Source organism: Dinoponera quadriceps, unplaced genomic scaffold (assembly GCF_001313825.1).
Source record: "Dinoponera quadriceps isolate SergipeBrazil2010 unplaced genomic scaffold, ASM131382v1 scaffold2167, whole genome shotgun sequence".
Classification (NCBI taxonomy): domain Eukaryota; kingdom Metazoa; phylum Arthropoda; class Insecta; order Hymenoptera; family Formicidae; genus Dinoponera; species Dinoponera quadriceps.
Window position 1 is genome coordinate 694,704 of NW_014556702.1, and position 27,699 is coordinate 722,402.

A 27,699-nucleotide genomic window follows, 5' to 3' on the forward strand; every position below is an offset into this window, starting at 1 on the left:
TTTTATAGGAGGGTTCACGATATAATTTATTGCCGAGATCATTACACGAAATGAATGATTAGCATCGTTATTACGCTGGTGTGCGATATCAACACACTATATAGTGGTATTATACGGTTTGGCTATACTTTAAAAAAACTAATTGCTTCTCTATGCTGCTGACGATCTTCCAGTCCACGTCCTGGTAAAATAAAGTGTCGAAGTCCTGATGACCCATCATCGCCTTCAGCGTCTTCTTCGCGTTATTCCTGCAGAATGTGCATATAGTTAGCGACTCATTGCATTTCTACGCTGTTATCAAGTGAGAAAATCTTTCCTGTATAGTTTCCGGATTTCACAGAACGTTATATAAATTAGATTATCAAAAATATCTTGAAATGTATCGTCCAAACTTTTACAAATTGTACCGTAGAGACATATATATCAGACAGATATTTTTATCGGGAAATAACTAGTCCTTAACGATTGTTAAGTACAATGACAAGAAACTTTCATGGATAAAATATTAGCCTGGAAAAAAATGTTCCATGTATATAAGTATGTACAATTATATATAATTATATAGTGTAGTTTCAAGGAAAACGACCAATTATCTCCGAAATAGTTGTTTTTATGAGAAAATGTTTGAGACGAAATTCGTGCTCAAAAAATTAGATGGCAATGTTCTGCGACCTTGAAATGATCTTGGAATGACCTGTCAAGATGAACTTAAAAAACTCGTATCCCCACTTTTTTCCACAAATTTTAATAACTGACACCTTTTCGAAACATTACGATAACGCCCAATTCGGATCTTCAGTTCAGAAGTTAGAACGGTTAAATGTTGACCAGCATTTTGCCCAATGGACATCGCGGGTTAGGATCACACAAAGAATGCATGATGTGATCAACTCTTTTCAGGGTCATATGATGGGAAAGTTCGACCAAGCAACCTTCCCGCGATGTCTATCAGTTAACGCTGATATCGACGGCAATTCATCCATATTTAATCATTCTATATATAATTATATGAGAAATTTTTTTCCCGCAAAGTTGTCCGATAAGTTCATAAAGATTTTTACGAAAAATTCCAAGCCAATATTTTTATAGCAAGGCATAACTTTAATGAACAACGTATATTGACTATTCCTTTCGATAGTGATCATAAAGAAAACCTAATTACAATAAAGTAAAAATATTAAATTATGCTTGACCATAAAGATATCGGTTTGGAATTTTTCGTAAAAATCCTTACGAACTCTCATCGAGCCAAATAGTATATTTACAATAGTATCTTTAATTCGATTAGGTACCTCGTTTCATTGTTACCGTCAAGAAGGAATTTCGAGCACATCGTGAAGATCTTTCGGCGAGTATCTTTCATACTTGCACTCGACAATAAACACTCTACTCCGATGATATTGATAATATTATAGAGCAATCGACTTACGGCCGCTCTGATCAATGGATTTTTGTGGCTACGGATGAAGGGTCATGTTAAGAATCGTGTAACACTTGCGATTCGGAGTAATTAATTGAGAGAATCCGTCTGTTCACCTAGCACCGTGCTCGCTGGCCAATATCCGAATACACGTCGCGGGGGATAAGTGGGTTATCATGGAGTCCAAGGCGCGTTGAGCGTCGCTTCGAATTCCCTTGTTCGTGTGCGTGCTCTTCAAGAGTAATGCAGACGCGAGTTCGTCAAACTCGGGCCTCTGCGTACACTGAACCGTTTTATATAACTCCATTGCCACCTGGCAGACAGTCCTGACTACGTGCGGCCTTGTGTTCTTCAGCAAACTACAATTCATCGCGCGCACAATGACAATCAACAAATAATAAGGAAAGAGCACAAGTGGAAAAGTTCCGACGGCGACACATCAAACAAAAAATCTGTTCTTCACAGCTGAAGTGATGCTGCATTGGAACGTCGAACCTTTTCCTTTCAGCGCTCGGTTATATACTTGTCTCACTCTATAGGCTAAAAGTGCATTCTCCCAGATTATTATTTGTTACTACTAATAATTCCAGATTAATTTCTCTTTCGGGCAAAATAAACAGCAACATTTAGTTAGGCCATCAGAATATCGCCGCAATATTGCCGGAATTTTCACGGCATTAAATGATCTTCTTTTATACAGAGTGTCCGACAAAAGTCGTATTATCCGTCATATACTTGTAGTTTAAGTCGATGTGAATGAAAAAGTTCTCTGTCATTTTGCAAACAACCATAAACATGCGAATTTTTCAGTTATTGATTAAAGAAGTCTCTGTACACCGCCATTTTCAATGATTAATAACTCGAAATTTTGCCTGGTTGTTTGCAAAATGTTGGACTTTTTCGTCCATATTGACCTCAACTATAACCACGTGACAGATAATGTAACTTTTGTCAGAACCTTCCTGTATTGACGAAATATTTGTTATGTGAGAACGTAACTTAACGTATTTATACTAGTCATGATACAAACAAAATATTGCTAACTCAGCTATAAAAAAAACAGACTTAAATGAACACGAATGGTGTACTGTTGAGGTAACAGGAGTCTTGAAGAAGTGACCTGCACAAGGTTCTGTATATGCGAGGCATGTTGGAGTCCAGCAATTCCGGTTGAATCCTTGAGACGTGTATCAGCTTGATCAGAGCAGGCACGTTGCTCTGCCACTGGTCCTGCTTTAAATTTTGCAGTGCTAGCTTCAGCGTTTCCTGCGGATTCGCAAATTCCTCAGGCGTCGCTGTGTAATCGTCCCCCAGCACGGCTACGTAATCCCCATGACTAGTCGCGGGAAGATTAACGTCTCTCGGATATTTGCTGAATCATGCCATTGAATTGGCACAAAAGCATAAATAAATTATGAACAGCAGCTTGTATATTCATATTGCACTTATGTAAGTCATCGGAGAGTATCACAGAGCTAAACGGCATACCTTGAGCATACGTTAGTGCCCGTTAAAAAGTCTAATACATCGTACCTATCGGATAACGCGGACAAACGCAAATCTCCCGAGGCTGCGGAATGCGCTGCTTCGGCGATCGGTGTTTTCGTAACTTGCCCCAAACCTGCAGCCTCATGTTGAGCGGACAACAAGGTCGTTCCTTCTTCGGTACGTGTGGTAGACTTGCCTTTTTGATGTTATTTTTTTTTTTCGAGATACTTTTTATCACAAAACACACACACGGACGCGCACCCGAGAGATTTTGACGTCAATCGCGCGTTCCTACCTTCGCCTTTACACAGAGGACACGTGACATACTTCTTGCATCCCGTGTGCGACGTCATCTTGCGAATTTCCGTCAGGAGGGGGCAGGGAGGGGGGGAGATCGCGCGTGCGAGCTCTTGCAGAATAGATTTGTGCACGCGTATATCTTACAAAAGACCGATCGTTTCGAAGCGATAGGAATTTATCTGCGTTTATCTGCGCTTCGGAATCTCCATTTTAAACATGTAAACATCGTTTTACGTAACACTCGATAACGAGGTAAATAACTTTGGTATTTAGATAAGTTCAAGTAATGCCATTAACGTGCATGAATCGACATGTATGTTAATACGCGTGTTTTAACATCCGTCGAATTTCCGAGGCTACAATTTCGATAACAAATATCACCGAGTCATTCCTCTCAACGAGGACGTGCCGGGAAAAGTGAATTGTAACATACGGCACAGAGTCGCGCGCACAGTCGACGCGTTAACCGTGAGGAGCAAAACAGGAGGCTAACACACTCCGGGGATTCTTTGAAAATAACTTTCTTACATGCGACATATGTACAATTATATTAATTACAGAGTCGTCCATGATCGAGGCTATAAAAACGTATTACAGTCTGATCTATCCTAGTGGACAAGGCGAATTTTGATCCTTCAGCAAGTCGAGCCGTCGCGGTAAAATAAGAGAAACGAGAGAAGTTGACGTTTTCCCTCTCAAGAATGTCTTTCGCCAGCCGGTTTCGTAACTTTCAGACTTGGTCCGATTCGACGACACACTTCGTGTGCCGTTCGGTACATTACACTATATAAATACAATTCTCAGTCGAGTTCTCCGCACAAACGTCGATCGCCCTCTCACGAAATCGTCCCGATCTCTGTATCGTATCTTCCGTCATCGTCACGGTCCTATTTCTCCACTTTGTGTACACTTCCATAGCGACACGGAGGACTGACTCGGCCGTTGTTTACTCGCGAGCGTTGTTCAAGAAGAAGAACCGCCCGTTCCAGTATCACGACGGCGGTCTCTCCAACGTGATGTTGTGGTCCAAGTGATCGCAATGCATGGGACACTGGTAGTACGACACCGCACTGGCGTGACCGGACCTCCCCGAAGTCATAGGAACACCTTGGATCCACTGGTCCTTGACGGGGTCGTAAATTTCCACTATATTCAAGAACGTCGCACCGTCGTATCCACCTGAAGACAGAGGAAGACTTTCTTTACAATGTATCCGCCGAATCATGTGTAGACGAAAACTTTTTATCTTAACCTTGATGCATAGTTAATAATTCAAAGTCATTTCAAGATCAACTTCATTTTTTTTTTTAATAAAATTATATAGTTTTTTTTTTAATACAAATCGATTCCTCTGTTCATTCTGCATATAAAAGTCCTAGGATAAGATCATCGGAAGGTGAATACTTTTCGAAATATTTTACTTTATTAATAGGATCGATTCAAAGTATCATACAAGTTCAGAGATGGAACAGGAAGTTGTGAGGATAAACAGGGAAAGGGGAAGAAAAGGTATGTAATGTGAAGATGTAAAAAAATGTAAAAACGATGGACAAAAATATACGCGGAAGGCGGAAGCCACATAAAGGTCGCAATAAATGCAAAATAAATAATTGGAATTATTACAATTCTACCGTTATAACTAGGCTTACTTGTGCGATTTTCAACCTGCGTAATGCGCAAGGCTGAGAATCGTGTAACACGCCGTTTAGAAAATAATAATAACATACATGACATCGATTGTAAAGTCCTGTTGGAATATTGCGAACGCGACTACCTGTACTCACCCATCGCATATAGTTTGCCATCGAGAACGGTGACGCTGAGCGCGCTGCGGGCGATGCTGACGTTGCTCACGTACTCCCACACGTCGCGTTCCGTGTCGTATCTCTCCACCGAGTTCAACTGCGAGTTCCCGTCGTATCCGCCGATAACGTATATGTATTGACCTAAGCTAGCCACCCCGGCGCCCGAACGGCTGCACTTCATAGTAGACACCATCGTCCATTCGTCGTTCTCGGGGTGGTAACACTCCACCGAGCTGAGCCGCTCCTTTCCGTCGAAGCCACCGATCGCGTACAGCAATCTATCAAGAGTGATTCTCACGTTCAACTGAACGAATTTACATCTAACTGGGAAAGATAGGACGAGCCCCTGAGAATCTAATTGCGGCTTCGTTGCAGCGATGTAATATTTTTCATTATCTGAGAGGATGTAAATGTTTTGCGTGCAATGATTCACGGATATCCTTAAATTAATTAATTAATTATAAACAAACTATAATAAAATTTGCGAAGATAAATCTTAACTACGCTCATGGTGCGTGGTGAATAAACCCTCCGCGTTAAACGAACTCCGAGACCCGACAATTTTCGGTGGAATTTTCCGCCCCAAGAGTACAAGAATTCATTTAGAAAAAATTCACGTGTGTTCGTGTCGTTGCAACCTACCACATTTACTTTCTCCCATAAAGCAGATAAGAAAGAGTGAGATCAAAAGCGCAAAATGTATTCGAGTTATACAACGACGGGAGAGAGAAAAAAAAGAGGAAAAAATGACGGCGAAACCGGTAGACAATTTGAATATTAAATGAAGCGGCAGTTGAGTTAATATGCCGAAAGCGTTCGAGAAATACCGGCGCGATCGCTAGCATACCTGTTCACTACCGCCACTCCCACGCCCAATCTCTTGATGTGCATGGGCTTGACGCTGGTCCACGTATCCTGATCCGGGTCGTAGCATTCGACGCTGTTATGATATTCGGCGCCCGCGCTGCCGCCCACGGCGTACAGCAGGCCGTCCATTACGGCGACGCCTACTCTGTTCCTCGGCACCGACATCGGGCTGCACGGTCGCCACTGGTCCGTCACCGGGTTGTACCTGTCGACCCAGTCGCTGTCGTACCTGAAAACATCACGCGAACGTCTTGAGAATTCGACGTTCGCAATGGACCTTCGTATCGTCACTGTGGAATGACAAGCGATCGATCGGCAACTCGGACGGAATGTGCTCACCTGCTTCCCGGTGAATTGTTCCTGCCACCGACCGCGTAGAACATGCCCTTGAGGAAGGCGCCGCCCAGGCCGGACCTCGGCACGATCAGCTTCGCGTGCTGCGTCCAAGACTTGTCGTCGGCGTTGTAGCCTTCCAGCACGTCGAGCGAGTGCTTGAGGAAACCGCCGGCGATGTAGATGACCCGGGGCGTGTTGGGCGTGCGCTCCTTCACCACCGGCTTCTTGTGCAGCGTCAGATCCTTGAAGATCTGCGCGAGATACTCGCGGCAGGCCGGTACTTTCTTCAGCACGTCGCAGTTCTTCATCTGCTCCCGCAGGAAGTTCGGCGTGAGGTACTGGCAGCGCACCGCGTGCAGTATATGCTCCATCTTCGGCCGCCTCGCCTCCTCGTTGTACTTGACCCACTTTAGCACGGCGTTGTACACCTCCCGCTCCTCCTGCACGTTCAGCTCGTCCTTCCTGACGAGCGACACCAGCTGGATGGCCGAGAGTTGCAGGAACTCCTCCTCCTGGCATATCTGGTTGAAGTGCTGGACGATGAACTGGTTCGCCTTGTGGTACAGATCCTGGCAGCTATGCTGCTCGGCGAAGTTCGCGATGCCGATCGCGTTCGTCGGGTCCAGCTGTCTCTCCAGGAACACGCAGCACGCGTCTATCACATTGGTAACCTGTGTCATCACGCAAGTATTCTGATATTACGCACATTCGACTGTACAGTATCTACTGGTGCCGGTCAATTCCGGACTACCCGGCTACTTGAGGCTTTCGGTAAGCGAGTATACGGATAATTTCAGACGTTATTATTAACTGTTATCGTTCGAGAAATCTTCAGTAATGTTTGAAATTCGACGTACGCTCAGTTACCGAAGGACCTGCGTACTCGGGTAGTCGAAAATGACAGCACGACGTCTATTGAAATAGTGACTCGGCAACATTCCTTTCTTCCAGTAACATTAACATTCCTTGATATTCTTGATCATTCTTTAACGTACTTGGAACATGGTGGCTGCTGAGAGCAGCGAACACACGGTAATCTCAGTAACTCTTATTTCTCCAGTATACATGAAGTACATCAAGCGAGCCATTGCGGTTGGGCAGACTCCTTGGAGCTTCACTCTTGTCATCTCGCACTCCTTCAATCCTCCGGTAAACATCGCCTGGAAATTTGAGAAACGTTCAGTGTCGCCTCCCTCTCTCGCCTGATTCTCACAGAGACATGAATCTACTTTTGCGAACGAACCAAAGAAAACAGCTTAACATGCTGATACAACTCACCGAGATGGTCTCAACCTGAACTCACCTTAAAGTAGGGACTAGCAGCTGCTAAAATAACTTTATGCGCGTGGAACAATTCGGTACCAACTTCAAGTATCACATCAGTCAGCATATGATGAGTGCGCATCATGAACATCATCTTCATGGCTTCCTTCACATAGTTGGCCATGCAGAACGTCATGTCGCCGAGGTCGCCGTGCTTCTCCGTGCTGAGCGCGTCCTCCCAATCCGCTTCTTCCCCTGATACGGACAGCGAATTTGACGCATTGCTGTGAGCCTGGTGGGAGCTGCCCTGAGCCCCTTTCTGCCGCCGGCAATCTTTCTCTCCATCCATTAAAATGAGAGCTGCAAAAGCCAACAACGGAGACACGTATTTACACACGCACACCGTTCATTGTGTCACAAACAACACACACACACACACACACACACACATCAGATTGTAATCTACCTATCTCTACCCCCGTCTCTCTCAAGGCACATTCGCACGCCAACTACTGAGCCGAGCGAACAACACACAGCGGACGGAACGTTCCGGGAAAGACCCCCGAGAGCCTAACACAGCGTTATGACATGTAACTATCTACCGTGGCCGAGCATGTCGCGCGCGCGCGACACAGTAGCGCGTTGCGCCGCGCAATAACGGCATCGTAATCGTGCGACGCAGCGTTACGCGTTGTATCACTGATCGCGTCGCACGTGACCACGAGGTTTTTCCAACAGTGAGAATCGCGACCTCGTTGTCATCGTCGTCTTCTTCTACTCCTTCGTCGTCGTGCTCGGTGGAGCAGAAGTCATCCGTCTCTCTCTCTCTCTCTCTCGTGCCGCGCGCATGACACTTACCCGGCTCGCCAGATCGCGGGCAATCTAGCGCTGAGAAATCACTGGACACGCGACGAGAAGACGGCAGAGGAGCGAGGAGCCGACGGCGTGATCATGTTTCGTCGTTGCGATCGATCTCACGGTAGATACACGCCGATGACGCAGGCATCTCTCCTTCACCTCGGCAGCGACGGCTGCGGCGATCGCGATAGATGCGGCGTCACCGGACGCTGGCGTCGTCGCACGCGCGCGCGCCTTCAGTCAGGCAGGAGGCACAGGCGGGACGCGTACTGATGTATGTGCGTGCGTGCGAATGGATAGACGATTTACATACGCACGTGTTCTCGGGCGAACGACGATCAGCGCGCGAGCAGCAGCCGCGCACAGTCCGAACGACGGGCGGGACTTTCTCGCAACGGCCGCCGCTGTGAGCGAGCGAGCGAGATCGCTTCGTCACGATTTACCGTAGATTACGCACGACACACGTGCACCTTTGTCCGCGCGCACCGATAGCGCCCGACTGGCGATCCAACGTGAGCGTGACTCGGTAAGAAATGTGAACGAAGCGCGTGTGAAGATTTATGGGAAACGGGACAGAGTCGACGGGGAGCGCGCGAACGTCCCGCGAGAGGTCCCGAGCGGAGTCTCGGGGAGGTCTTGGAGAACGTCTTTCGGGTGATCGAGTCCGTGAGGCTGCGACTCTCGCCGGTCGCTTCCGATTTCGCGAAAACTGTTCCGCGCTGCTCCGCACGTCAGTCACCGTCGAATATGTTGTAATTGAACGTGGAGCGAAAGAAACTCGGCCTGGGGGAGAGAGATCGCTCCGGGTGATGTTTTGATTTCAAAACTCCAGCAAATCTGATCAACCCGTCTTGCACACTTCATCGGTGCGCGCTGAAGACTGCTGTACACACAGAGAAAAACCGACTGCATTTCACATCTCCTTCGCAAACCTTGCACGCGAACGGTACTCACTTAGCGCATTAAAAACAGTCACAGAGTTCATCGTTTCATACGCAATGTTCGGATTTTTACGCGCACTTGTATCGCGATCTGAACTCAATTTTCTCTTCGACGCAGCGGATGGCACAGCGGATTATCGTCCGATTTCTCGTAATTTTCGTACGCTTCCAAGGTTGTCGCGCAAGCGTTTTTCTCGCGGTTGCTTCGAACGGACATACGGCGGATTCTTCTTTTCGCTCTTCGACGAAGACATTTTTATAGTATTTATATAGTAAAATCGATCGCAATGCGACGAACTCTCGATACATCCCTTCTGTTATATTCAAGGGGCAAAGCGCAAATGGGAGAAAAGAATTCGAAGAATTCGAATAACGTCCGGACCGTTCGGCCGCGCGACTACCTGCGTTCGATCGGCCGCCTGTCACGTTTTTACGCTCTCTTGACTTCAGTTTGACGAATTTTTCAAAAAGACAAACGGGGAAGATATTTCTAAGGGATCACAGTATCGGAATATGCAAAAAACCGAAAATTGATTTTTTCGAAATTTCAAACTTCCTTGGTCTCTTTAATTGAAAGAAATTTGTCGTTTGGATTAGAGCAAGGAAATGAATGTTTGATTCAACAAATAGGATTGTCCCTCAAACAATATAAATATCTTTAAGTCAAATAACATATTTCCTTTGTATTTCCATCCAGACATTACAACGGTTGTCAATAACTTATTTGAATGAATTAGCAACACAAGTATTATGTCCAAAATTAACACAAAATTAATACACTGATCGACATTGAAGTATGCGCGAAAATGTGTTAATTTAACACTCACACGTATTGAATAACGATACAATGCAAAATGTTAAAATAATACACGCAATATGTTAAATTAACGCGCAGGTATGTTGAAAAATTTAACACGAAAATTTTAACAAGGGCCCGATTTTAACACAAGTACAAAATGTTTTTTTTACTACGTATCCGAACAGAAACTTTCGAAACTTGATTAGTTCGGCGATGCGGAGATTTTGATAACACGGTGGACGTGAACTCGATTCTTTTACACTTGTACCTCGCGTCTTCAATCTTATACATACTTTAGCAATATTAAATCAAATAATAAACATATACACAAGTATACACGTTCTGTCTCTCTCTCCCTCTCCACCTCCCCCTTATCTTTAAGTCATTATCAATATGTCGTGTCATGCATCGACGACAATGTCCGAATGACTCGGGGTATTCGAGACGCAGTTTTTTCTCTTTCTCATGAAAGATTTATACGTGGAATAAAGGAGATGTACGGTAAGGTGAGATCAAGCAGAAGAGCGCGTGCGGATGCTGCGTAGAGCGCAGAGGAGAGGACTCGGGTCGCGCGCCGTTTCCCTCGACGACGAGAGGTCCGATCGTGAAACGGCAATCGTGACCGTAGATGACTCGGATGACTTGCACATTCCGCAGCGGCCCGCTCACGCGTCATGCTCGCATCGCGACCGAACGCGTACTCGCACGCGCCGCGCGCTCGAGGACGCGTCCACCGGCCGCGTCAGCTGTTTCGCGTGGAAAATTCGTGAGAATTCGTCTGAACTCACTTGACGGCCGGACGGTTCGAGGACGGAGACGGTGATCCGCGAGGAATGACGAGGCCGACCGGCGACGGAACGACGATGATCCTTTCCTTCTCGTGACTTCGGGCTCGAGCGATCCCCGATGATCCTGCGTATCATATTACCATCGTCGTGCACCGCGACTTTCTCGAACTGAAACACAACACTCGGTGCACGTTGAGGGGCCCAGCGATGGCACGTGTGTGCAACGACGAGTCTTGCAGACTCGTCGGGGCGAACTCGTCGAAACGTTTGAACTATTTCAAATCGCTTGCAGAGTCACGAGTCATCTTGTGTCGTGACGTCAAAGGCGTGGAGGAACACGCGAACGATTATCGCGATTTACATGCGCATAAATAATTTTTGCCAACGGAACAGCGCTATGGCGCGATAAGAGGCCGCGCGATATATATATATATATATATACACAGTTAAGAGCTCGGCACAGCGTCGTCGGCCGGCTTCCACGCGCCGAGGATGAGTTAACTGATTTACAAAAGACCTCACACTTCGCGCGCGATCATCCGCCGGAATTATCGCGCCGTAATTTCCCGCCGTTTCCGCGCGCGCGTTATAATCCAAGATGGCCGGTTCGATTATCAAACACTCCCACACGCACGCGGCGTATTATCACACAATATATGCGCGCGATATGCGAGCGAGTACGAACAGCGGCGCGTGAATACGCGTGATTTAAATTTAAATATTCGCCGGCGAACAACATGGCGATGTCAACAAACCCAGCGGCCTCTCCTCTCCCCCTACGCTCCGGAAGTGATCGCGCAAGGAGGAAGGTCAGACTTGTAATCGAGTGTTACAATGCCGGCATTATTTTCAGCGCGTTAGCCGTGGCGGAGAAATTAGAGAGGCGATCGCGAATCGGGTAAATCGAATTAATGAAATTTAGACGAGGTCGAAGAGATTGACGTACACACTACGTCATATATATGTCTGAAGTAAAATAAAAAATTATATAAAGGTCAAAATAACGCAACGGTTTTGTCGGAACAAAATTTCCAAATATTTGCCCAAAACTAGACAAATCCAAATTCGAGATATATCTTTGGGACATCATTGTATAACCTGCGATATTTTTCACGATGTAACGCAGCAATAACATTTGTTGATAAAATACTTCGATCTAAACTATTAAATCGATTAAATGTTGGCGAATTCAAATAAAAACGAAAGTTTCATATAAATAGCACATCAATATTTAAATAAACTTTATACTTTTTTAGTTTTCATTTGTCCGTGCTTTAAGACCGCTTGTTAATGTAACTTGATTTGATCGATACAAACTGATGATATTTTCTCAAAGTGTGCAACTCGCTTTGCAGGAGAGCTTCGCTACAATCTGGTCATTACCTTCAGAGAAAAGAGGATGGCAGAGAATTCCGCTCTTTTGAGATAATATATTTATTTCTTATTAATATGGAGTTTTCATCAACAATAACAGTGTAGCAGTAGGCGTAACAAGAGAGACGAGGTAGGTTACGAGGAACCTAACCTAATGTCGTACGCCAACAAGTCACCGCGGTTGGAAAGGATCCTCGTGGCGTCTATTTCATTTTTTTTCCCCCTTTTTTTCCGTGTGTGTATGCGTGATTCCTCTACGCTACGACGCCGAGCGATCACTATCGTCACGATAAATTGGCGCATGTCGGGCGATTATGCGTAAACTACGTGCGAAATGTTTAATTCTCGAACGGGATCGACAGTCTGCGGCTCGGCGAGCAGCCGTTGCGGGATAAAATTCAATCGTACGCGCGTTGGCGCACTGCGTGCGCCACTTGCTCATAGGTTGTTCATCTCAAAATACCGTAGTTATTATTGTACCATTGCAAATCGCCTTGTGCAGTTCGCAATAATATAATAAGTATCATGTAGAAGAATACGACTTTGCTTGCATTTTAAAATGAACATCTTGGCATTTTTTCGAAATGGTGCAACTGGAGTTCTCCCGTTTTTCCTTTTCGTTATTTCGATGCCGATTTGCGTGTATGTAAAGTTATAATATTAATATTACTCTGAAGGATATCTAGAGAGAGAGAGAGAGAGGGGGGGAGTGAGAGAGAGAGAGAGAGAGAGAGAGGAGAAAAGGCGGGAAGGTAGTCTGAAGTATCTATCGGACGGCGCATTATGTGCGCCAGCGCGACCGTTCGAGGATTAAACTGTCGCTTCGTACGCGGTTTGCGTATCCAAGTATGCGGTGTGAGAACAAGGGTACGCGCCACGGTAACTCACTTAATAATTATACGAACGGAAGAGCCATGCTATATTAATCTTACGATTAATTATTCCATAAAGTCTAATGCGTTACATTATATTATAGCCGGTCCTTACCAAGTGACAAATCAAAAGGTCGCATGCTGAAATGAAAGTCTACAATGCGATACGTAATGACGATGTCCGATCATGTGGCAATATCTCTCGAGGATTTTCCGAAACCTGTTGCTGTACGATCACAACACGCGAACATGTTAACCAGGACTGAAAGCGCTTGAAATAATTGCTAACAATGATTCGAAGTAATAAAGAAAAGGTAACTTAAATTAGTATGTAATAATTAGAAGATATATCGAAGGAAATGACCAAATATATAACAATATGTTACACGTAGAAAGAAATGATCAAGAGTTATTTAACCCCTTGACTGCCGATGACGAGAATTCTTATAATTTTGGAGTTTGTCTTCGTTATCGCGGAAATGCATTTTCTTGTCGTGAAATATTTTGTTATACCAGTGCCGAAGTGATCAGTCCCTAAGTAATTTTATTCATTGAAGCAAAGTGTAACTAAAGTGTGCTGTGCACGATTTTTGAATCTGATTTGCAAAATATTGCCTCAAGAAAAGAATATAAGGAAGGGAATTGAAACACGATATATTTAAGGGTTTTTGAGTGTGCTGAATGTGATTTTAAAGTCGTATTTGCAAAATGTTGCTTCAGAAAAAAGAGAATTTGTCGAATTTTCGGGTATTCTCGTTACGAGATATTTTAGTATATTCAAGTTTTACGATTAATTAAATATAACATTTAGATAGTTCAAAAGACTTCTGTATTCATTGCAAACTAACATCAAATTTCAATTAAAATTCGCCATATTAGCTATCCTTTTTTGAGTTTATGACAAGAAAATTTTATAATTTGACTTGAAATCCGTCGTCAGTATCATCAAAAACCCTTGCGTAAATGACATTGATTTTCGAGGACCTTTTCGTTTTTGGCGTTTCAAGACCGATCGAGAAAAATGGTGTGGCAGTGAAGGGGTCGGAAAGATGTAACGATTATTCTGACGCGATACAAACTCGGACGATAAAGCGTAAAGGAACACTTTGACAGCAGCACACGGGACTTTTGCCTACGTTAATTCATCACTTAGCATAGGATAGGACCCGTTCGTTAGATAATATTAAATAGTGGTATTACTTGGCAGGATTTTAAAATCAACGTAACAACAGTTCAAATTATGGCAGTGCTTTGTAGAATAATCTTATTGCCCGTTGAGTGAGTGAATTAATATATGACGCCGTGAATCAACGCGACAATGGTGACAATGAGGCGTTCACGTGGTAAACCATGCGTGTGTGTGTGTGTGTGTTTGTGTGATGAAAATCCGATAATTCAATTCGTCGTTAAGCACGTTTCTTGAGACAACGGATTCTGACTGCGTAATGATCGAAGTGTATCCGCTCGCTGCTTGTTTTCCCGCGAGAAGTTTCCTCTCATCGAGGGACGAGCCTGCTCGTGCGATCTTGCGCTGCGCGCAGTACATGCGGATTGTACTTGTTTTCCCCTTGCATTGTCCAGTACAATGCGCGATGCTGTCTCAGTTTGTGGAAAGAGAAGAGCGACTGCACCGCGCCACGCGACCGAGAGCATTGCGCATCGGAGATTCGAGCTCCTCTCTCTCTCTCTCTCTCTTTCTCTCTTTCTCTCTCTCTCTCTTTGACGGAACGAGAGACGCGTGACACGTATGACGAATGAAATCGCTCGCTCGTGTATCGTGCATAGGCCGGTAACTCCAGATACTTGATACAATATTAACACCGTGCACTTTGCAATGAGATAATGATAAGCACCTTAAGATGCGCCTCAGAGAATATTCGATAAAAATTATCAAACGGTGAAAGAGTGAAATCCTGATATATGTATATATGTGTATACGCGCGAGTGTGTGTATATATATATATATATTTTGTGTCTCATCACAACATCAAGTGTCTCCGACATTCTTCCGGAGTAATCGTGAAAACACGTCGTGGTCGCGCTCTCAAGGCTGCCTGCGAGCCTCCAGCATCCACCGCTCGCGTCGCTCGCTCATCATTATCGCGTTGCAACGGTACACGGGATCGCAGATTCATTCATCCATCCGCAGTGAGACCGGTGTGGAAACGTGTTTGTTTGCGAGCGTGTCCCGGAGATTTCGCGCGTTAGAAAGGAAGGGTGAGATCCTCGCTCGGAAACGACGACGAACGGGGGCGACTAAGCGCATCCTCGCTCTTATCTTTCCATGCGCACGTGACGGTGACTAACAGGCTCTTGTTGGCGCACAAAGAAGTAGGGGGCTCGACCTTTAATTCAGTGCAATAGTGTTCCTTTCAGGTATCTAGTAGAAGACACGTATGTACAGGGGTGAGCGCACAGGAGGGACGCCGGGACCTTCCCTCCCCCGAGACGCTTCACGGGAACGGAAACGCGCGAAAAGGAAACGGAGAGCAGAGCCCTACTGAACCAAATTACCGGCAGAACCCACACGTTTACAAAGAGAATTACAGCTAAAATTATAATTTAATAAGTCTATCTTTGATTTCTCTTTAGGCGCGGGTGACTCTAGACTGGCCCCCTATGTTTTGTATATTTTGATCACTTCCTGAATTAATCGCGGCGGCACGGAACACACTACAGTTCGCTGTAGCGCGCGCCGTTTTCTCTCAGCAGCAAGAAATGCAAGCTCCGAATAATCGCGCGAATCTCCTCGGAGCTCGACGCGACGCTAATAATAATAATAATTTAGCCGTCCGAATAACGAGATCGAATAGAGCGCGATCGAAGGGAAAGAAAGTGACGTGCGCGCGCGAGAAGAGGACCGACAGAGGAAAGGAGAAGGGGAAAAACGCGCGGAGAAGGAGCTTCAAGTTAGCGAACAAGTTTACGAAAGTCGCGCGAGCGGAACGTAAGCGAGAAGACGAGGAGTGCGAAGTCGCGATCGACCGGAAATTTAGCTTGCGCAAGAAAGAAGGAAGGAAAGGAAGAAAGGAGGAAGAAAGGAAGAAAGTAACGAAACGACGGCGCGCGGAGTTTTGCTGAACGCGCGAAATTAACGTTTTTTTTTTAGCGCAATCATTCAGGAGACACTTTCATCGAAACAGCGGTTCGCCGGCGCGCGTTCACGTCACGTTGACGACGTTGCACGCGCGTGCAACCGAGATATCTCTCTCTCTCTCTCTCTCTCTCTCTTTCTCTCTCTCTCTCTCTCTCTCTCACAAGACTATCGACCACGACTACTAACAAAGACAGTGACACTCTCTAATTACCGAATGTGGAAGTGTAGTCTACGACCCTACGCTGCTGTTGCTGCCGCTGTTCGCCCGCAGTTAGCAGCATTGTCATCACTCGCTGCATTCGGTGATAGTCGCGCATACACTCACACACGGAGATCACTACCCGCTAATAAGGACTCGACGAGGGACTTAGTCGTTAAGTTTTTTTTTTTTTTCCGAATACAGTAGCGTTTTTTTTCCTTTCTTTCTTTCTTTCTACCGAGAGAACTACGAAAACTAAATGTCTATCTTCTAGTGTAATATAATGTAGTGAAATATTCGAGTACAGTAGTACTATAGAGTAAAGTATTTTGGGCGGATACGACTACTCCTAAGGCCTCGCTCATGAATTTCCCTTTTCTCACTTCTCTGCTTCTTCTCTTCTTTTCTCTCTCTCTCTCTCTCTCTCTCTTTCTCTCTTTCTCTCTTCCTCTTTTAATTCCCTTTAAAGTAATTAGTCAGTTTAGTCCCACACATCCACGCTACTATCTAAGTTAAGTAATAATTAACGAGACTAGACGAATTCGCCCTCCTCTCTCTCTCTCATCGAAAGTGAATCGAAAGATCTCGTAGACGAAGATGGGACATGCACATCGATCAGTAAATAACAATTATTCAATTCCGATAATGTTTCATTTACAATTCCTGAATGAAAGTTTTTTTCTCATCTATCAGTCTAGTAAAACCGTCGGAAGTCGTGCCTCGCGAAGTCGCGGCGAACGAACACGGTCGGGATTATCGCGTTAAACGTCGATAATCTCGGGTTCCCGCCTCGCTAAGAGTACGTATGTTACATTAAATCTCACGTAAACGGAAAGCAAACTATCATCGATCGACTAAGTTGTCGCGTGATACCGATCCTTTGGCACTGCTTCGTTAGGAAATAATGGTGAGTCGCGGAGGGTCCGCGGTACGGCTGCGAAATCTCTTTCTCTCTCACGCACTTGCCGGACCTGACTTGCCGGTGTCTCGAGTGTAACCCGTTTGTCATCTCCTCTCTTTTTCGTTTCTTCACGAGTATACCGTTTCAGACTCGATTGAAATTTCATCCGCTCCTAATTCCCCCCCAGCCTCGTTTCGACAGGCGCGCGATAATTGTAAGATTATGCGTCTTCGCAGTTAAAGTGGTCATTCTACGCCGAGAGTCCATCGAGCGAGTCTCTCTCCTTTCGCAGTCACAGGAATTATTAAAGTGGCAGTATGCAGTCCAATTCGACGAAGTTCGGTAAACCAGCGTTTCTCAACTTTCCCGTGAGACAGTCTCTCGTAATATAGATAAATTTATGTACTTGACTTGTCTCGCGGCATTATCGCGCCGCTTGATAAAATAACCGACAGCCGACAGTTTATCGTTTGTCATCGTCTTGTCCGAGAAACGTTCTACCATATTTACAATGTTCGTATGTTATATATACGATCTGTTTTGACATATTTACACTCCCAGAGGGACAATGTCTAATGGATGCTGTAGTGCGTGTCGCTTTTTAAAGTTCAAAAGTCAATAGTTTCGTCTGGAGGAAATCTCTCGTGTCGTCGCGTACTAACGCGACGGAAACTCGACGGAGCTACGTGTGCGTGTCCGTGGATCGCCGAAAGTTCCGAGTTGAGAAACGCTGCAGCGTTACAATGTCTGGTATACCATAGCAATCGAGAGAGACTCACCCAGGCTGCCGGTTAATGTAGAGTTAAAATGCCAACAAGAAAATATCTTAGTATTCGTGTACCTCGCTACCTATTTAAGACATCTCTACTAAAGTTTATAGCGCACTTTTGTTTATCAACGTATCCTAGATTATTAATGTACGTAACAACGTATGAACAATCAAAGAGATCTTTCCCCCGTTTCCAGTCCCAGCCCGTTTCTTACCGCCCTGTCCCTCCTCACGCACAAAACTTTCCCTCGTGTTCGAAGTGATCGTATGTGTGTGTATGTGTCTCTCTCTCTCTCTCTCTTCCTCGCGGCCTCGCGCGCGCGCGAGAACCAGTTCGTAATTTCTCTTGATAAGTGTGTCGGATTTTCCTCTACAAATTGACCTATAAATCTGATATTGCTTAAATCAATGAAAGCCCCTCAGAGGCTTCGAGAGCGATCCTCCTCCCCTCAAGCCGCCGTCGCTATCAAGAACTCTCTCAGCGCGAGGAGGGCTCTTCCTATCAAGGGGGATGCAGGTCGCGATGGTGGGCCCTGGCACTTAGAATCGCCTTCAGCTCGGACTCCAGCTGCTTCTTGGTACGCTCGCTCACCGAACGGCCGCCCACTACCGGCTGGGTCAATCTCGGCGACGGCAGGTCCGCCATCAGCTTGCCGCTCTCGCGATTCTCGTGGCTTCTGGCGCGTCGTATGGGCTTCTTCATCGGCAACGCTATCTCCTGCTGCGAGCTGTCCTGCTCGGAACGGCCCAGCGAGAGCGTCATCTCCTGATTCAACGTGTACGTCGAACCACCAGCGCCACCGCCGCCGCCACCGCCGCCGCCGCCACCGTTGCTGCCTATGGCCTCGGACGACCTGGTGAGGTCTATGGTGCCGGAGCCCCACTCGCGAGACAGCTTCCTACCAATGGCGGATGTGAGCTCGCTGTTCGGCGACAACAGCGGGCTCTTCGACGCCTGGTAGCTGGCCGAATGCGGCGGCCTCAGGGTGGCGAACACCGGGAAGGACTGGCCTCGCTTGGCCGGGCTGCGGGAGTATCTCGGCGTGGGCGCGCCGCTCACTGAAGAGTCGCCCTTCGCGACGACGGGAGTACCACCGGTCGAGTCGCTTCGAGTGGGCGCCAACGGGCGCAACGTGGCACTGCCGCCGAAGTGGGAACCGAGACGCGGCGGCGGCGAGCCGCCGTCCCCGTGGCTCAGCCTGCGGCCGACCGTCTCCAGCGGGCTCCTCGCGCGCAGATTCGTGCTGCTCAGCGTGAACTCGCGTGGCTTCATCGGCGCGTCCAGACTCACCGGTGACAGCCCGAGACGCGACGCCGACAGGTTCGTGGAGCTCCGGCTCTTCTCCGAGCGCTTGGGGCTGCGCGGCATCAACGGGCTCTTGCTGCGACTCCTCTCCCGGCCTTTCCCCAGCTTCTCGTCCTTCTTCAGCGTCTTCGCAGCGTCGGACTCTTCCGGCGCCGTCTCAATCTTCTCTTCTTGTTGAACTCTGGAAGGTACAGGTGGTCTCATTGATTACGGACGATTTTCTCTCTTTCTAACCGTCGAAGTAACCAGAGGATCATTAATTGTACAATACTAGGTTAGATAGGAACATTTTCTCCTGTTTAGAAATTTACTTTTCGGACGGTTTAAAACGCATAGGAAAAAGAATGCAGGTGATGGAAGTGCCAAAAGTGCAAGTTATTTAATAGAATAATTAACAGTCTGATTTGCCATATAATGTATATATTGAACTTGTAGAGTGAATTGATCTTCCCTCACCTCCGGATCTCCTGGATCATCTCGAAGAATTGCGCCTTACTTTTACGTCTGCGGCGTTGTTCGTGTTCCTTCTGGAACATGGAAACGTGGTAGATATTTAGAAACCACAAATGAGGCGTACCGCCCAAGTTCGTGAACATAAGTCTTCCGTTAGACAGACACCGAATTCGGAAAATCGGTTCTCGGTTCTCTAAGCTTCGCTACTTACTACTTACTTATCTCAGGACAAACACAGAACGGCAGACCTCTTTCTTCATTGCCAAGATTCGTGCTCACGAACTTGCGGACTATCTATGCGTACGGTCGGTCACAAAAGGGTAGCAACACTTTTTGTTCAACGAGTTTCACAACGTATCTCGTGTCCAATAGGAAAATCTCCAGAGAATTACTTGAAAAAATGAACCCTTAAAAAAAAATTCTCCCATTGGACACAGGATGCGTTCCGGAGCTTATGAAGAAAAAGTGTCGCGACCTTTTCGTGACTGACCGTACTCAGGGAGTACAAGACACGTACTCGTTTGACGCTCTTCTGGAAAAGTGACGCGATCTGGCCCTGCCGCACCGTGTGCACCAGTTCGCGGGCGGCATGATGCGGCGAGACCAGCTCCACGCAATTGATGAATCTGTACAATTTTTGCGAGAAGAACATGACGTTACGACTGCGCCAGATCGAGTCCTCCGGCCTGTGCCGCAGTCGCGGAAGCGTATACTTGTAGAACAAGTGCTCGCCCGCTAATATGATGATGCCGAGCACCAGGCCCATCAGAAGCAGGCAGAACACCCCGGCCACAGACGCTATTCCCAGCGGTCTGGGTTGGCCGCCCGGCTCAGGATCCAGCATCGGGTCTATGCCTTGTCGGCCGCCGATGCAGGGTAGACCGCCGTACCTGCAAAGTTGCCTCGTTTTAGGCGCGAAGTGCTTTCGCGCAAATTGACTTTAAGGGCCTTTAAGAGGTTCTCTACGATAAGCGACGTCACTGTCGTGTGGTCGCAATCTCGTCCGAGCGACCACGATCGAATCGAGTCGCTGGAATTGGACCGACTCGAACGAGACTGCGGCGACCGCATTGTTGATCCAGCTTTTAACGCGACATCGCGCTCACGCATCGCCGACAGTTGCGTTACCGAGCGACGCGCGTCCGGCGTACGTGATGCACGCGTAAAAAATATATAAAATCAATACGTATCCGACAGAGAGCCATAAAACGCGGTAAACACAGGTGTTCCTATTTTTGATGCTCACATTGTTCCAGCCGGTTCGGTGCATTCTAGACATACTTTATTTACCACTTAATATATTTCAGTCTAAAGTAATTATTACGCTCCCGTAGCCGCGCGAATAAAAAGAAAGTTCGCACGTGAACCGATAATATCGATTATCCAATTTCTGCGCCTGTTTGCGACTCACCATTTCTCCTGCAGAATATCGAGCAAGCCGTTGCTCGTGTAGTTCGCTATAACTTTAGATATGCTCTCCTTGAGGGGATGCCCCTTGGTGAGCGCGATCGCGTAAGTGTCTTCGTTGATGGTGTCGCCGATCTTCTGCAAGCGGCAGCCTTCGTCGGTCCCTCGATAATAGTCTAAAATTGGTGTGTCGGCGATCAGGATGTCCAGGCTGCCGTTTCTCAACCTTTCTACGCCCTCGGCGACGTCCGATAGGGAATACCGAGACATGTGGGACCACAACTGTGGATTCGCTCTCTGCACGTAGTACTCGGCCGCGGACGCCCTCGGCGCGCCGACCCTCTGCGCCAGCAGCTGCAACATAACGCATTCTTCAGTGTAGTCTCTTAAAAGATACAAAGAATGAAAATTTAATTTCTGAAAGCCGGAAATATCAATCTGAATACAGAGAAATATTTTCCTTTGTGACCTGAGATTGTAAAGTTCAATCGTATTTTCAGCGACGTACCAAGGGAGCCGCTCCCACTATATTTGATATCAAGCAAAATTACTGTGCATTTATTTCGCTAATCTAAATAATAAATGTTAATTTAAAACGAAGTCAAGGTAAACAATATTATGAATATGAAAATATTTTTTGCTTTTCTTATTAATGCCATATTTAATTTATGCATCAGTTGACCTACTAGGGAGATACACGGATAATAGAAAGAGATATAGAGGAAATGTTTCTTAACAGGATTGCCGCGGAAAATGAATTTTGAAATTCTTTGACTTTTCCATGTTTTCCAGACGACAGTGGGGAATTTTCCACGAGCAATATGTAGTCTTAAACTTTAACGTTTACGAGCAGGGATTGCAGGAAAAGTACTTTATATTATTAGAAGCAACACAAGCTTAAAAGTTTAGTAACATGATATAATCCTGAATGCAAATTCAGGACAGACAAAAAAACGAGTAGCGGAGAAGAGAATACAATTGAGAGTACATTAATAAGGGAATTGCAAGCAAAGTGTTTCCACACTTTTGGTAAACCCTGGATAATTAATTAGCAATTCCAAAGAATTAATTAATTATTCACGATTCCGTTAATAATTCCAAGGAAAACAACTTATAGTAACATCAAGCGGGACAGAGGAGATACTTACGCTTTTGTCATGATAATTGCTCACTGCTGAGTGAAAAAAGAGACCGGCGATGAGGGCGGCTATGTTGGCGGTGTACGAGGCCACGAAGATGACGGAGAAGCCGCCCCAGATATTGATGAGGAACTTGTTAGGCCAGGATTTGGGGGCTTTGAAGGCGACGAGGTGGCCGCACAGCAGGCCCCACATCACCCACAGGGCGGACGCTATGGAGAAGTTCTTGCTGCGCTGCCTGCCCCAGGGATTCAGGCCGAACGGGCTGAACCACTCGTAGAGCGCGACCGCGATCGCGGTGAAGTTCAAGGACGTGAACACGGCGATCCACAGTTCCGTGCTGAACGGGAAGAGGAAGGCGAACAGCGGTATCTCGGAGCGCAGCTTCGGCGCCGTGAGGAAGCTCACGCCGCTGAAGTAGTACGGCGTGGTGAAGTCGACCACCTCGGCCCGGTGCGCGGAAACGCTCATCGGCGCGAAGGCCAGCTGCGCTCGGCCGGACACCAGCTCGCCCATCACGCCGTTCCACGTGCCGCTCCTGCCGTTTCGCTTGCCGAACAGGCCGTCTTCGGCCAGGTAGAGGTTGAAGCGGAAGCCGAGCTCGCGCGCCACCAACGTCAACAGGTCCATGCTGAGGCCGTAGCAGCACACCATGTCGTTACCTTGGCGACAGGTCAGACCGCGCAGGCAGAAGCCCTCCTGCAGCTTCGTCACCATAGTGAACGGCGACGCCATCGCGGTCACTATGCGATACACCGGCATACCGATCTTCTCGCCGCCCTGCTCGAGATACGCCGGCATGATGCCGCCGCCCGGCCAGATTATCGTGTCCAGCCGCACCTCTCTGCCGCCTTTGATGGTGCCGACTTTGGTCCACCTGTGAAACGACGACGATATCAAACAGCCGGCTTTTCCAAGAACCGAGTGACTTTGATTGCAACGTACTACGGCTCTCAAGATATACAATCAGGAGAGGAAGACAACCAAGAGCCAAATATTTGCGGTCAGTGAGCGTCGTGTGACAGCGAAGTTTTGCTTTTAAACATTGCCAATTGCGGTGAAACGAACCCCTAAATGATCGGGACCGAAACGTTAGTCTTTTATATATGTAATAATAATAATAATAATATAATCAGTAATAATAATAATATATTATTATGTATAAGAAAAGGAATGTTATTAATAAAATAAATAATAAATTACAATTTGTTAGGCGCAGAGTGATATGGAGAAAGGAAAAAGATGTTCTGTGATACAGAAGCGACTAAAGGATGGGGCAACAGCTGAGCAGCTGACTTTAAGGACGACCCAAATGTGTAGTCGGTCACAGGACGGTTGCAACAGTTTACATACTTCAGAACATACAAAAAATACGACGAAGCGAATCTATGATTCATGAACATACGCAATGGTCGGACAATTGTCAAAATTAGATACGTATATGTCAAAATTATATGTATTACATGATATATCATTTTGATAGTTGTCCGATTATCTACTACGCATGTTCGTAAAACATAGGTTCGCTTCGTCGTATTTTTTTAAGCATTCCGAAACATGTAAAAAAAAACTGTTGCAATCGTCCTGTGACTGACTGTGTAAGTATGGATATAAAGAAGTATGTATCCGTTAAAATACAATGAAAATACGACCATTGTCGTGAGAAAATGTGTAAAGATTCGTATTAAAATTTTTGTTCCGGGCCAACACCAGCGTCTAGCTCTTACTTGCCTATACGAGACAGCACAATGTCCAAAATCGGGACATAAGATGTCTAAGACGTGAGCTGCAAGTAATTGACCAATCACGGTTGATTATTCTTCTAATAAAAGACTGTGATTGGTCGGTTTGCTCATTGCTTACGTCTTGAAGCAAGATTGAAGACAAGAGCCGAGTTTAGACATTTTTACAGCGTCTTATGTTCCGATCCTGGACATTCTGCCGCCTGAGATCTTTCTCTTCCGAATGACTCTTTGACATAATATTAATACATGTATGAAGAATATGTGATAATAATAATTATTATAACATTAATACATTTATGAGCTCGAGCTGAACCTTAATTGAGTCTTATTCCCAGGAAATCGAATGGCTTGCAGGTTCAGCAGCTGGAACTCCGCCTTGTCCTTGGAGATCTGTCCCATGGATTTCCTCAACTTCCTGGTCAACGTCATAGACACGTTTTGCCGGACGTCGCTCGTCAAGAACTTGGCGTTACGTTCCGGGAAGCATTCCGATGTAAAGTGCTCCTTGAGCTGGGGCTCTCGCAGACGGGCGACCCTCGCCTTCGTCTCCAGGAAGGTCTCGTCCAACGCCTGTGACATTCCGCGCAGTATCCTGGACAGTATGGTGTCGCCGCTCATGATCTTGATGCCGGACGGTCTGAGCGCGAGCATGCCGACCGGCATGAAGCTCTTGGAGTTGAGCTCTTTGTCGCTGGTGAGCCTGATGTCGTCGTCTTCGTCGAAATTAAAGCTCCTGTCCTCCCGCTTGCTCACCGTCTTCTTCTCGTCCCTCCACCTGTACTCCTGCAGTCGATGTATGTCATTGGCCAGATTCGGCAACGGATTGAGCGAGAGTCCCCGTTCGTTCGACGTCGCGAGATTCGTCATCCGCTCGAGCGGCGTCTTGTCGTTCGTCGCCGCGACCGCGACTCTCGGGCTGTGGAGGACGTGCGAGCTGATGATGTTGGGCTCATTGGGCCGCAGCTCGGCCTTCAGGTCCAGCCAGAGCCACAGGAATCTACCGGTGAGCATCTCGAACTTGCCGGCCGCGCCGAGGATCTTCCGCGCGTTGCTCAGGTCGCAGGCCATCACCACGACTCCGCCGGTGCCACCCTCCTCGGCCACCCGCCTCAGTCGCAACCTCAGTGTCCTGTCGTTCGTTGGTAGGTGTATAATCGCGCGAGGCGTCAGCGTCGGCTGATTCGTCTGCAGGAGGTGGGTCACGGGTAAGAGTGTGGTGTCGATGAGGAGGGTGAACGCGTGCCAGTTAGCCCGATGCATTAGAGCGGCAGCCGCGGCTCCGACCTCCTTCGAGCTGGAGCCTATGCGGTTCTCAAACCGACCGAGGTTTCCCTGTAACGATTAACACACGTCAAGGAGGTTAATCGTCGGGCCCGTCGGCGGGATTTGCCGACGAGAATCGCACGCGAGCGGGCACGAACCTGCCGGAGAAAGTCTCTGTGTGTAAATGGCAACCACAGAGCTGGTAGATTCAAGGCGGCGGCAGCCGTGACGAGAAATCTAGCTGCCGAACCTCCCCCTATAATAAGGCTTAATACTGTCTTTCCGCCTTCGATGTCTGTACAAAATTTGTTTAACAATGATAAGGGATATGACAAGGAATCCGTCATGGGTGTCATCCTTGCTTCTATATACGACACTTCCATGTCCGCGTGAAATGATTCCAGTCTCGCTTGCTCCCATGCTCTCTGTACGTCTGGCTTCAAAGGAGTCTGAGGCTGAGTTAAACATACCACTATCCGCCACGATGCTTCAGACGATTTCAGCCTAGCCTTGGCCGCTCTGAGAGACTTAGCAGCATCCGCAGTGCCGGATACTAGCATAGAAGCCCCTAACAAGAGGAGAATTACTACTCCCGTATAGGAGCCGGGCATCTTCCCCACTTTTCCTGTATACCTTTCCCTTCCTCTTTTTCTATTTAGCTTTTCTGACGTACATTGTCGAAGCGTGGGTCTAATCTGCAAATCAGATACATCACTGTTAGCGGCCGTGTGACAGATCTCTCTCTCTCTCTCTCTCTGTATATGTGTGTGTTACAATACACATGTCTAAAAGATATCTCAGAGACGTCCTTGAGACGTCTTATCATCTCAAAGTCTGTTACGACGTTCCAACGTTCTCTGGGTGTCGCATACCGCGTCTAAGTCATGCTTCCTGTGAGCAGAGAACTCGTACGAGCACAGGACACCCGTGTAACGTGCCAAGCAACAAAACCGCCGCACCTTGTGCGTGGTTACAAAAATGCATGCGACTATTAATACCCGTAGGTGTTGCAAAAAATGCTCACACAAACAAGATGATAATTCTACGGCGAGCGTGGAACAGAAAGATACGTCGCACGAGGTGTACACAGGTGTACAGTGACAGCAGTGCGGAATGAGATAACTGAGCGCAAAACTGCAAGCACACAACGTGCACGTCTCGCTGAGAGAGATCTCCCTCCAAGTTACGCTGTCACGCCCGCGTTTCGCGGGGGGTGTTCTTACGTTACACTCGGCGAGAGGAAGGATTTCAGCCTCGAGGGCCGCTCATCCTGCTCGACTTTTTTCGCCGTGAGCGTTTTCAGGACGACTCCCTCGGTGCGAGCGAGCCGACACATTTCGCGTGAAGACGCGAACTTGGCGAGAGAGATTCCCAGTCACACTCGAAAGACTCGGCGCGAGGGTGCACAAAACACAGAGACGACCTTACCTCTTGGCGGAAGGGATGGAAGGTCGCGCGTCTGGAGGGGGTTTGTGAAGAGCACAGGGATCGCTTTTCGGCCACCGCATAATAACAGTCGATTGGTAAACCGTGTCGATCGCCCCGAGGCGGCCGGTCAATTGGTCCGTGTTGGAAGACAGGGACGAAGAGCCGTCACTTGCCCACCCCCGGACGATCTACCCCGTGCGTAACGGCCATTTTCGAGCAGCCCCTCCCTTTAAATTTCACCCCTGTGGCCTGTGGTCCACGCGAGCGCGCTCAGTCATTCTCATCCATTGCGCCTGTCTCTTTCTCTCCCTCTGTGTGTACATTATATATGTGTGTGTGTGGCGCGTGTCGAGTGTGTATCGGCGGCTCCTCAACAATACCACCAACACTCGCGGATTTTGCTGACGCCCGTTATAAATGTCTCGCAGCGCGTCCCGCGAATTAAAAAAGAACAGATCTCGCGAGCTTCTGCGATACGAGGTGTCCCAGAAGCCGCGACCTGATTTCGAGAGGAGGGATTCTTCTTGGAACGCGAGATAAATCCTTTTTCGAGCGAGACGTCGGGAAAATAATAGCTCCCCGCTTACGAGAGATCGAAAATTGTAAATAACGTTATTTATGAACTCGCGGGCGAAACTGACGCGCCGGTCGAGATTTATGACAGTCCATTAGGGGCTTTCGAAAATACAAAAAGAGCGCGGGAATCCGAGCGCTCGTTTGGATAACGATTTCATCGAGGATAAAGAATTATCCTTGTAAATAAATTAAAATGTACGCAGTAAAAAACATAACAAAGGATAGGAGATAAAGTCTTTGAAGTATCAGGTATTACCCACAGTAATGGTATTCCGTATCTGAAATTATCGACAAGTGTCGCTTAC

General features: G+C 47.0%; 3 protein-coding genes across 10 annotated transcripts; all 3 read right to left on the minus strand.

Annotated features, from left to right (window-relative positions):
• Positions 1 to 6: 6 nt before the first annotated feature.
• LOC106747957 lies at positions 7 to 3,261 on the minus strand. The gene is made up of 6 exons (XM_014626014.1): positions 3,204 to 3,261; positions 2,909 to 3,104; positions 2,541 to 2,792; positions 1,537 to 1,779; positions 1,293 to 1,457; positions 7 to 248 (listed from the first exon to the last, which is right to left on the minus strand). The coding sequence occupies exons 1-6, from the start codon at positions 3,259 to 3,261 to the stop codon at positions 110 to 112; spliced, it is 1,053 nt and encodes a 350-aa protein (XP_014481500.1). The 3' UTR covers positions 7 to 109.
• Positions 3,262 to 3,713: 452 nt separating this feature from the next.
• On the minus strand, positions 3,714 to 11,148 carry LOC106747980 (kelch-like ECH-associated protein 1). 8 transcript variants are annotated; one of them, XM_014626074.1, is made up of 8 exons: positions 10,578 to 10,766; positions 8,338 to 9,517; positions 7,520 to 7,839; positions 7,212 to 7,376; positions 6,220 to 6,887; positions 5,861 to 6,130; positions 4,993 to 5,291; positions 4,200 to 4,387 (listed from the first exon to the last, which is right to left on the minus strand). In XM_014626074.1, the coding sequence occupies exons 3-8, from the start codon at positions 7,826 to 7,828 to the stop codon at positions 4,200 to 4,202; spliced, it is 1,899 nt and encodes a 632-aa protein (XP_014481560.1). In that variant the 5' UTR covers positions 7,829 to 7,839; positions 8,338 to 9,517; positions 10,578 to 10,766. The 8 variants fall into 8 exon arrangements, with proteins under 8 accessions (XP_014481566.1, XP_014481560.1, XP_014481565.1 ...); XM_014626080.1 differs by having other exon boundaries at positions 3,714 to 4,387; positions 8,338 to 10,765; XM_014626079.1 differs by lacking the exons at positions 8,338 to 9,517; positions 10,578 to 10,766 and adding an exon at positions 10,866 to 11,148.
• Positions 11,149 to 12,471: 1,323 nt separating this feature from the next.
• LOC106747979 lies at positions 12,472 to 26,949 on the minus strand. The gene is made up of 8 exons (XM_014626073.1): positions 26,819 to 26,949; positions 25,549 to 26,085; positions 24,441 to 25,459; positions 22,392 to 23,259; positions 21,248 to 21,597; positions 20,354 to 20,726; positions 19,840 to 19,910; positions 12,472 to 19,564 (listed from the first exon to the last, which is right to left on the minus strand). Exons 2-8 carry the CDS (start codon positions 25,999 to 26,001, stop codon positions 18,580 to 18,582), a joined length of 4,119 nt encoding a protein of 1,372 aa, XP_014481559.1. The 5' UTR covers positions 26,002 to 26,085; positions 26,819 to 26,949; the 3' UTR covers positions 12,472 to 18,579.
• Between the last annotated feature and the right edge of the window lie 750 nt (positions 26,950 to 27,699).

Bases quoted from the DNA above. Each gene is read 5' to 3' on its own strand.
- LOC106747957 (XM_014626014.1), bottom strand. From the start codon at position 3,261: ATGACGTCGCACACGGGATGCAAGAAGTATGTCACGTGTCCTCTGTGT. The intron at 3,105-3,203 runs GTAGGAACGCGC...AACATCAAAAAG, and splicing joins TCCTCTGTGTAAAGGCGAAG to GCAAGTCTACCACACGTACC. The intron at 2,793-2,908 runs GTATGCCGTTTA...GGCATGATTCAG, and splicing joins GGCACTAACGTATGCTCAAG to CAAATATCCGAGAGACGTTA.
- LOC106747980 (XM_014626080.1), bottom strand. From the start codon at position 7,828: ATGGATGGAGAGAAAGATTGCCGGCGGCAGAAAGGGGCTCAGGGCAGC. The intron at 6,131-6,219 runs GTGAGCACATTC...CGAATTCTCAAG, and splicing joins AACAATTCACCGGGAAGCAG to ACGTTCGCGTGATGTTTTCA. The intron at 4,388-4,992 runs GTGAGTACAGGT...CTCTGTCTTCAG, and splicing joins TGGCAAACTATATGCGATGG to GTGGATACGACGGTGCGACG.
- LOC106747979 (XM_014626073.1), bottom strand. From the start codon at position 26,001: ATGCCCGGCTCCTATACGGGAGTAGTAATTCTCCTCTTGTTAGGGGCT. The intron at 19,911-20,353 runs GTACGTGTCTTG...TCCATGTTCCAG, and splicing joins TCCAGAAGAGCGTCAAACGA to AAGGAACACGAACAACGCCG. The intron at 19,565-19,839 runs GTGAGGGAAGAT...TGTACCTTCCAG, and splicing joins ATGATCCAGGAGATCCGGAG to AGTTCAACAAGAAGAGAAGA.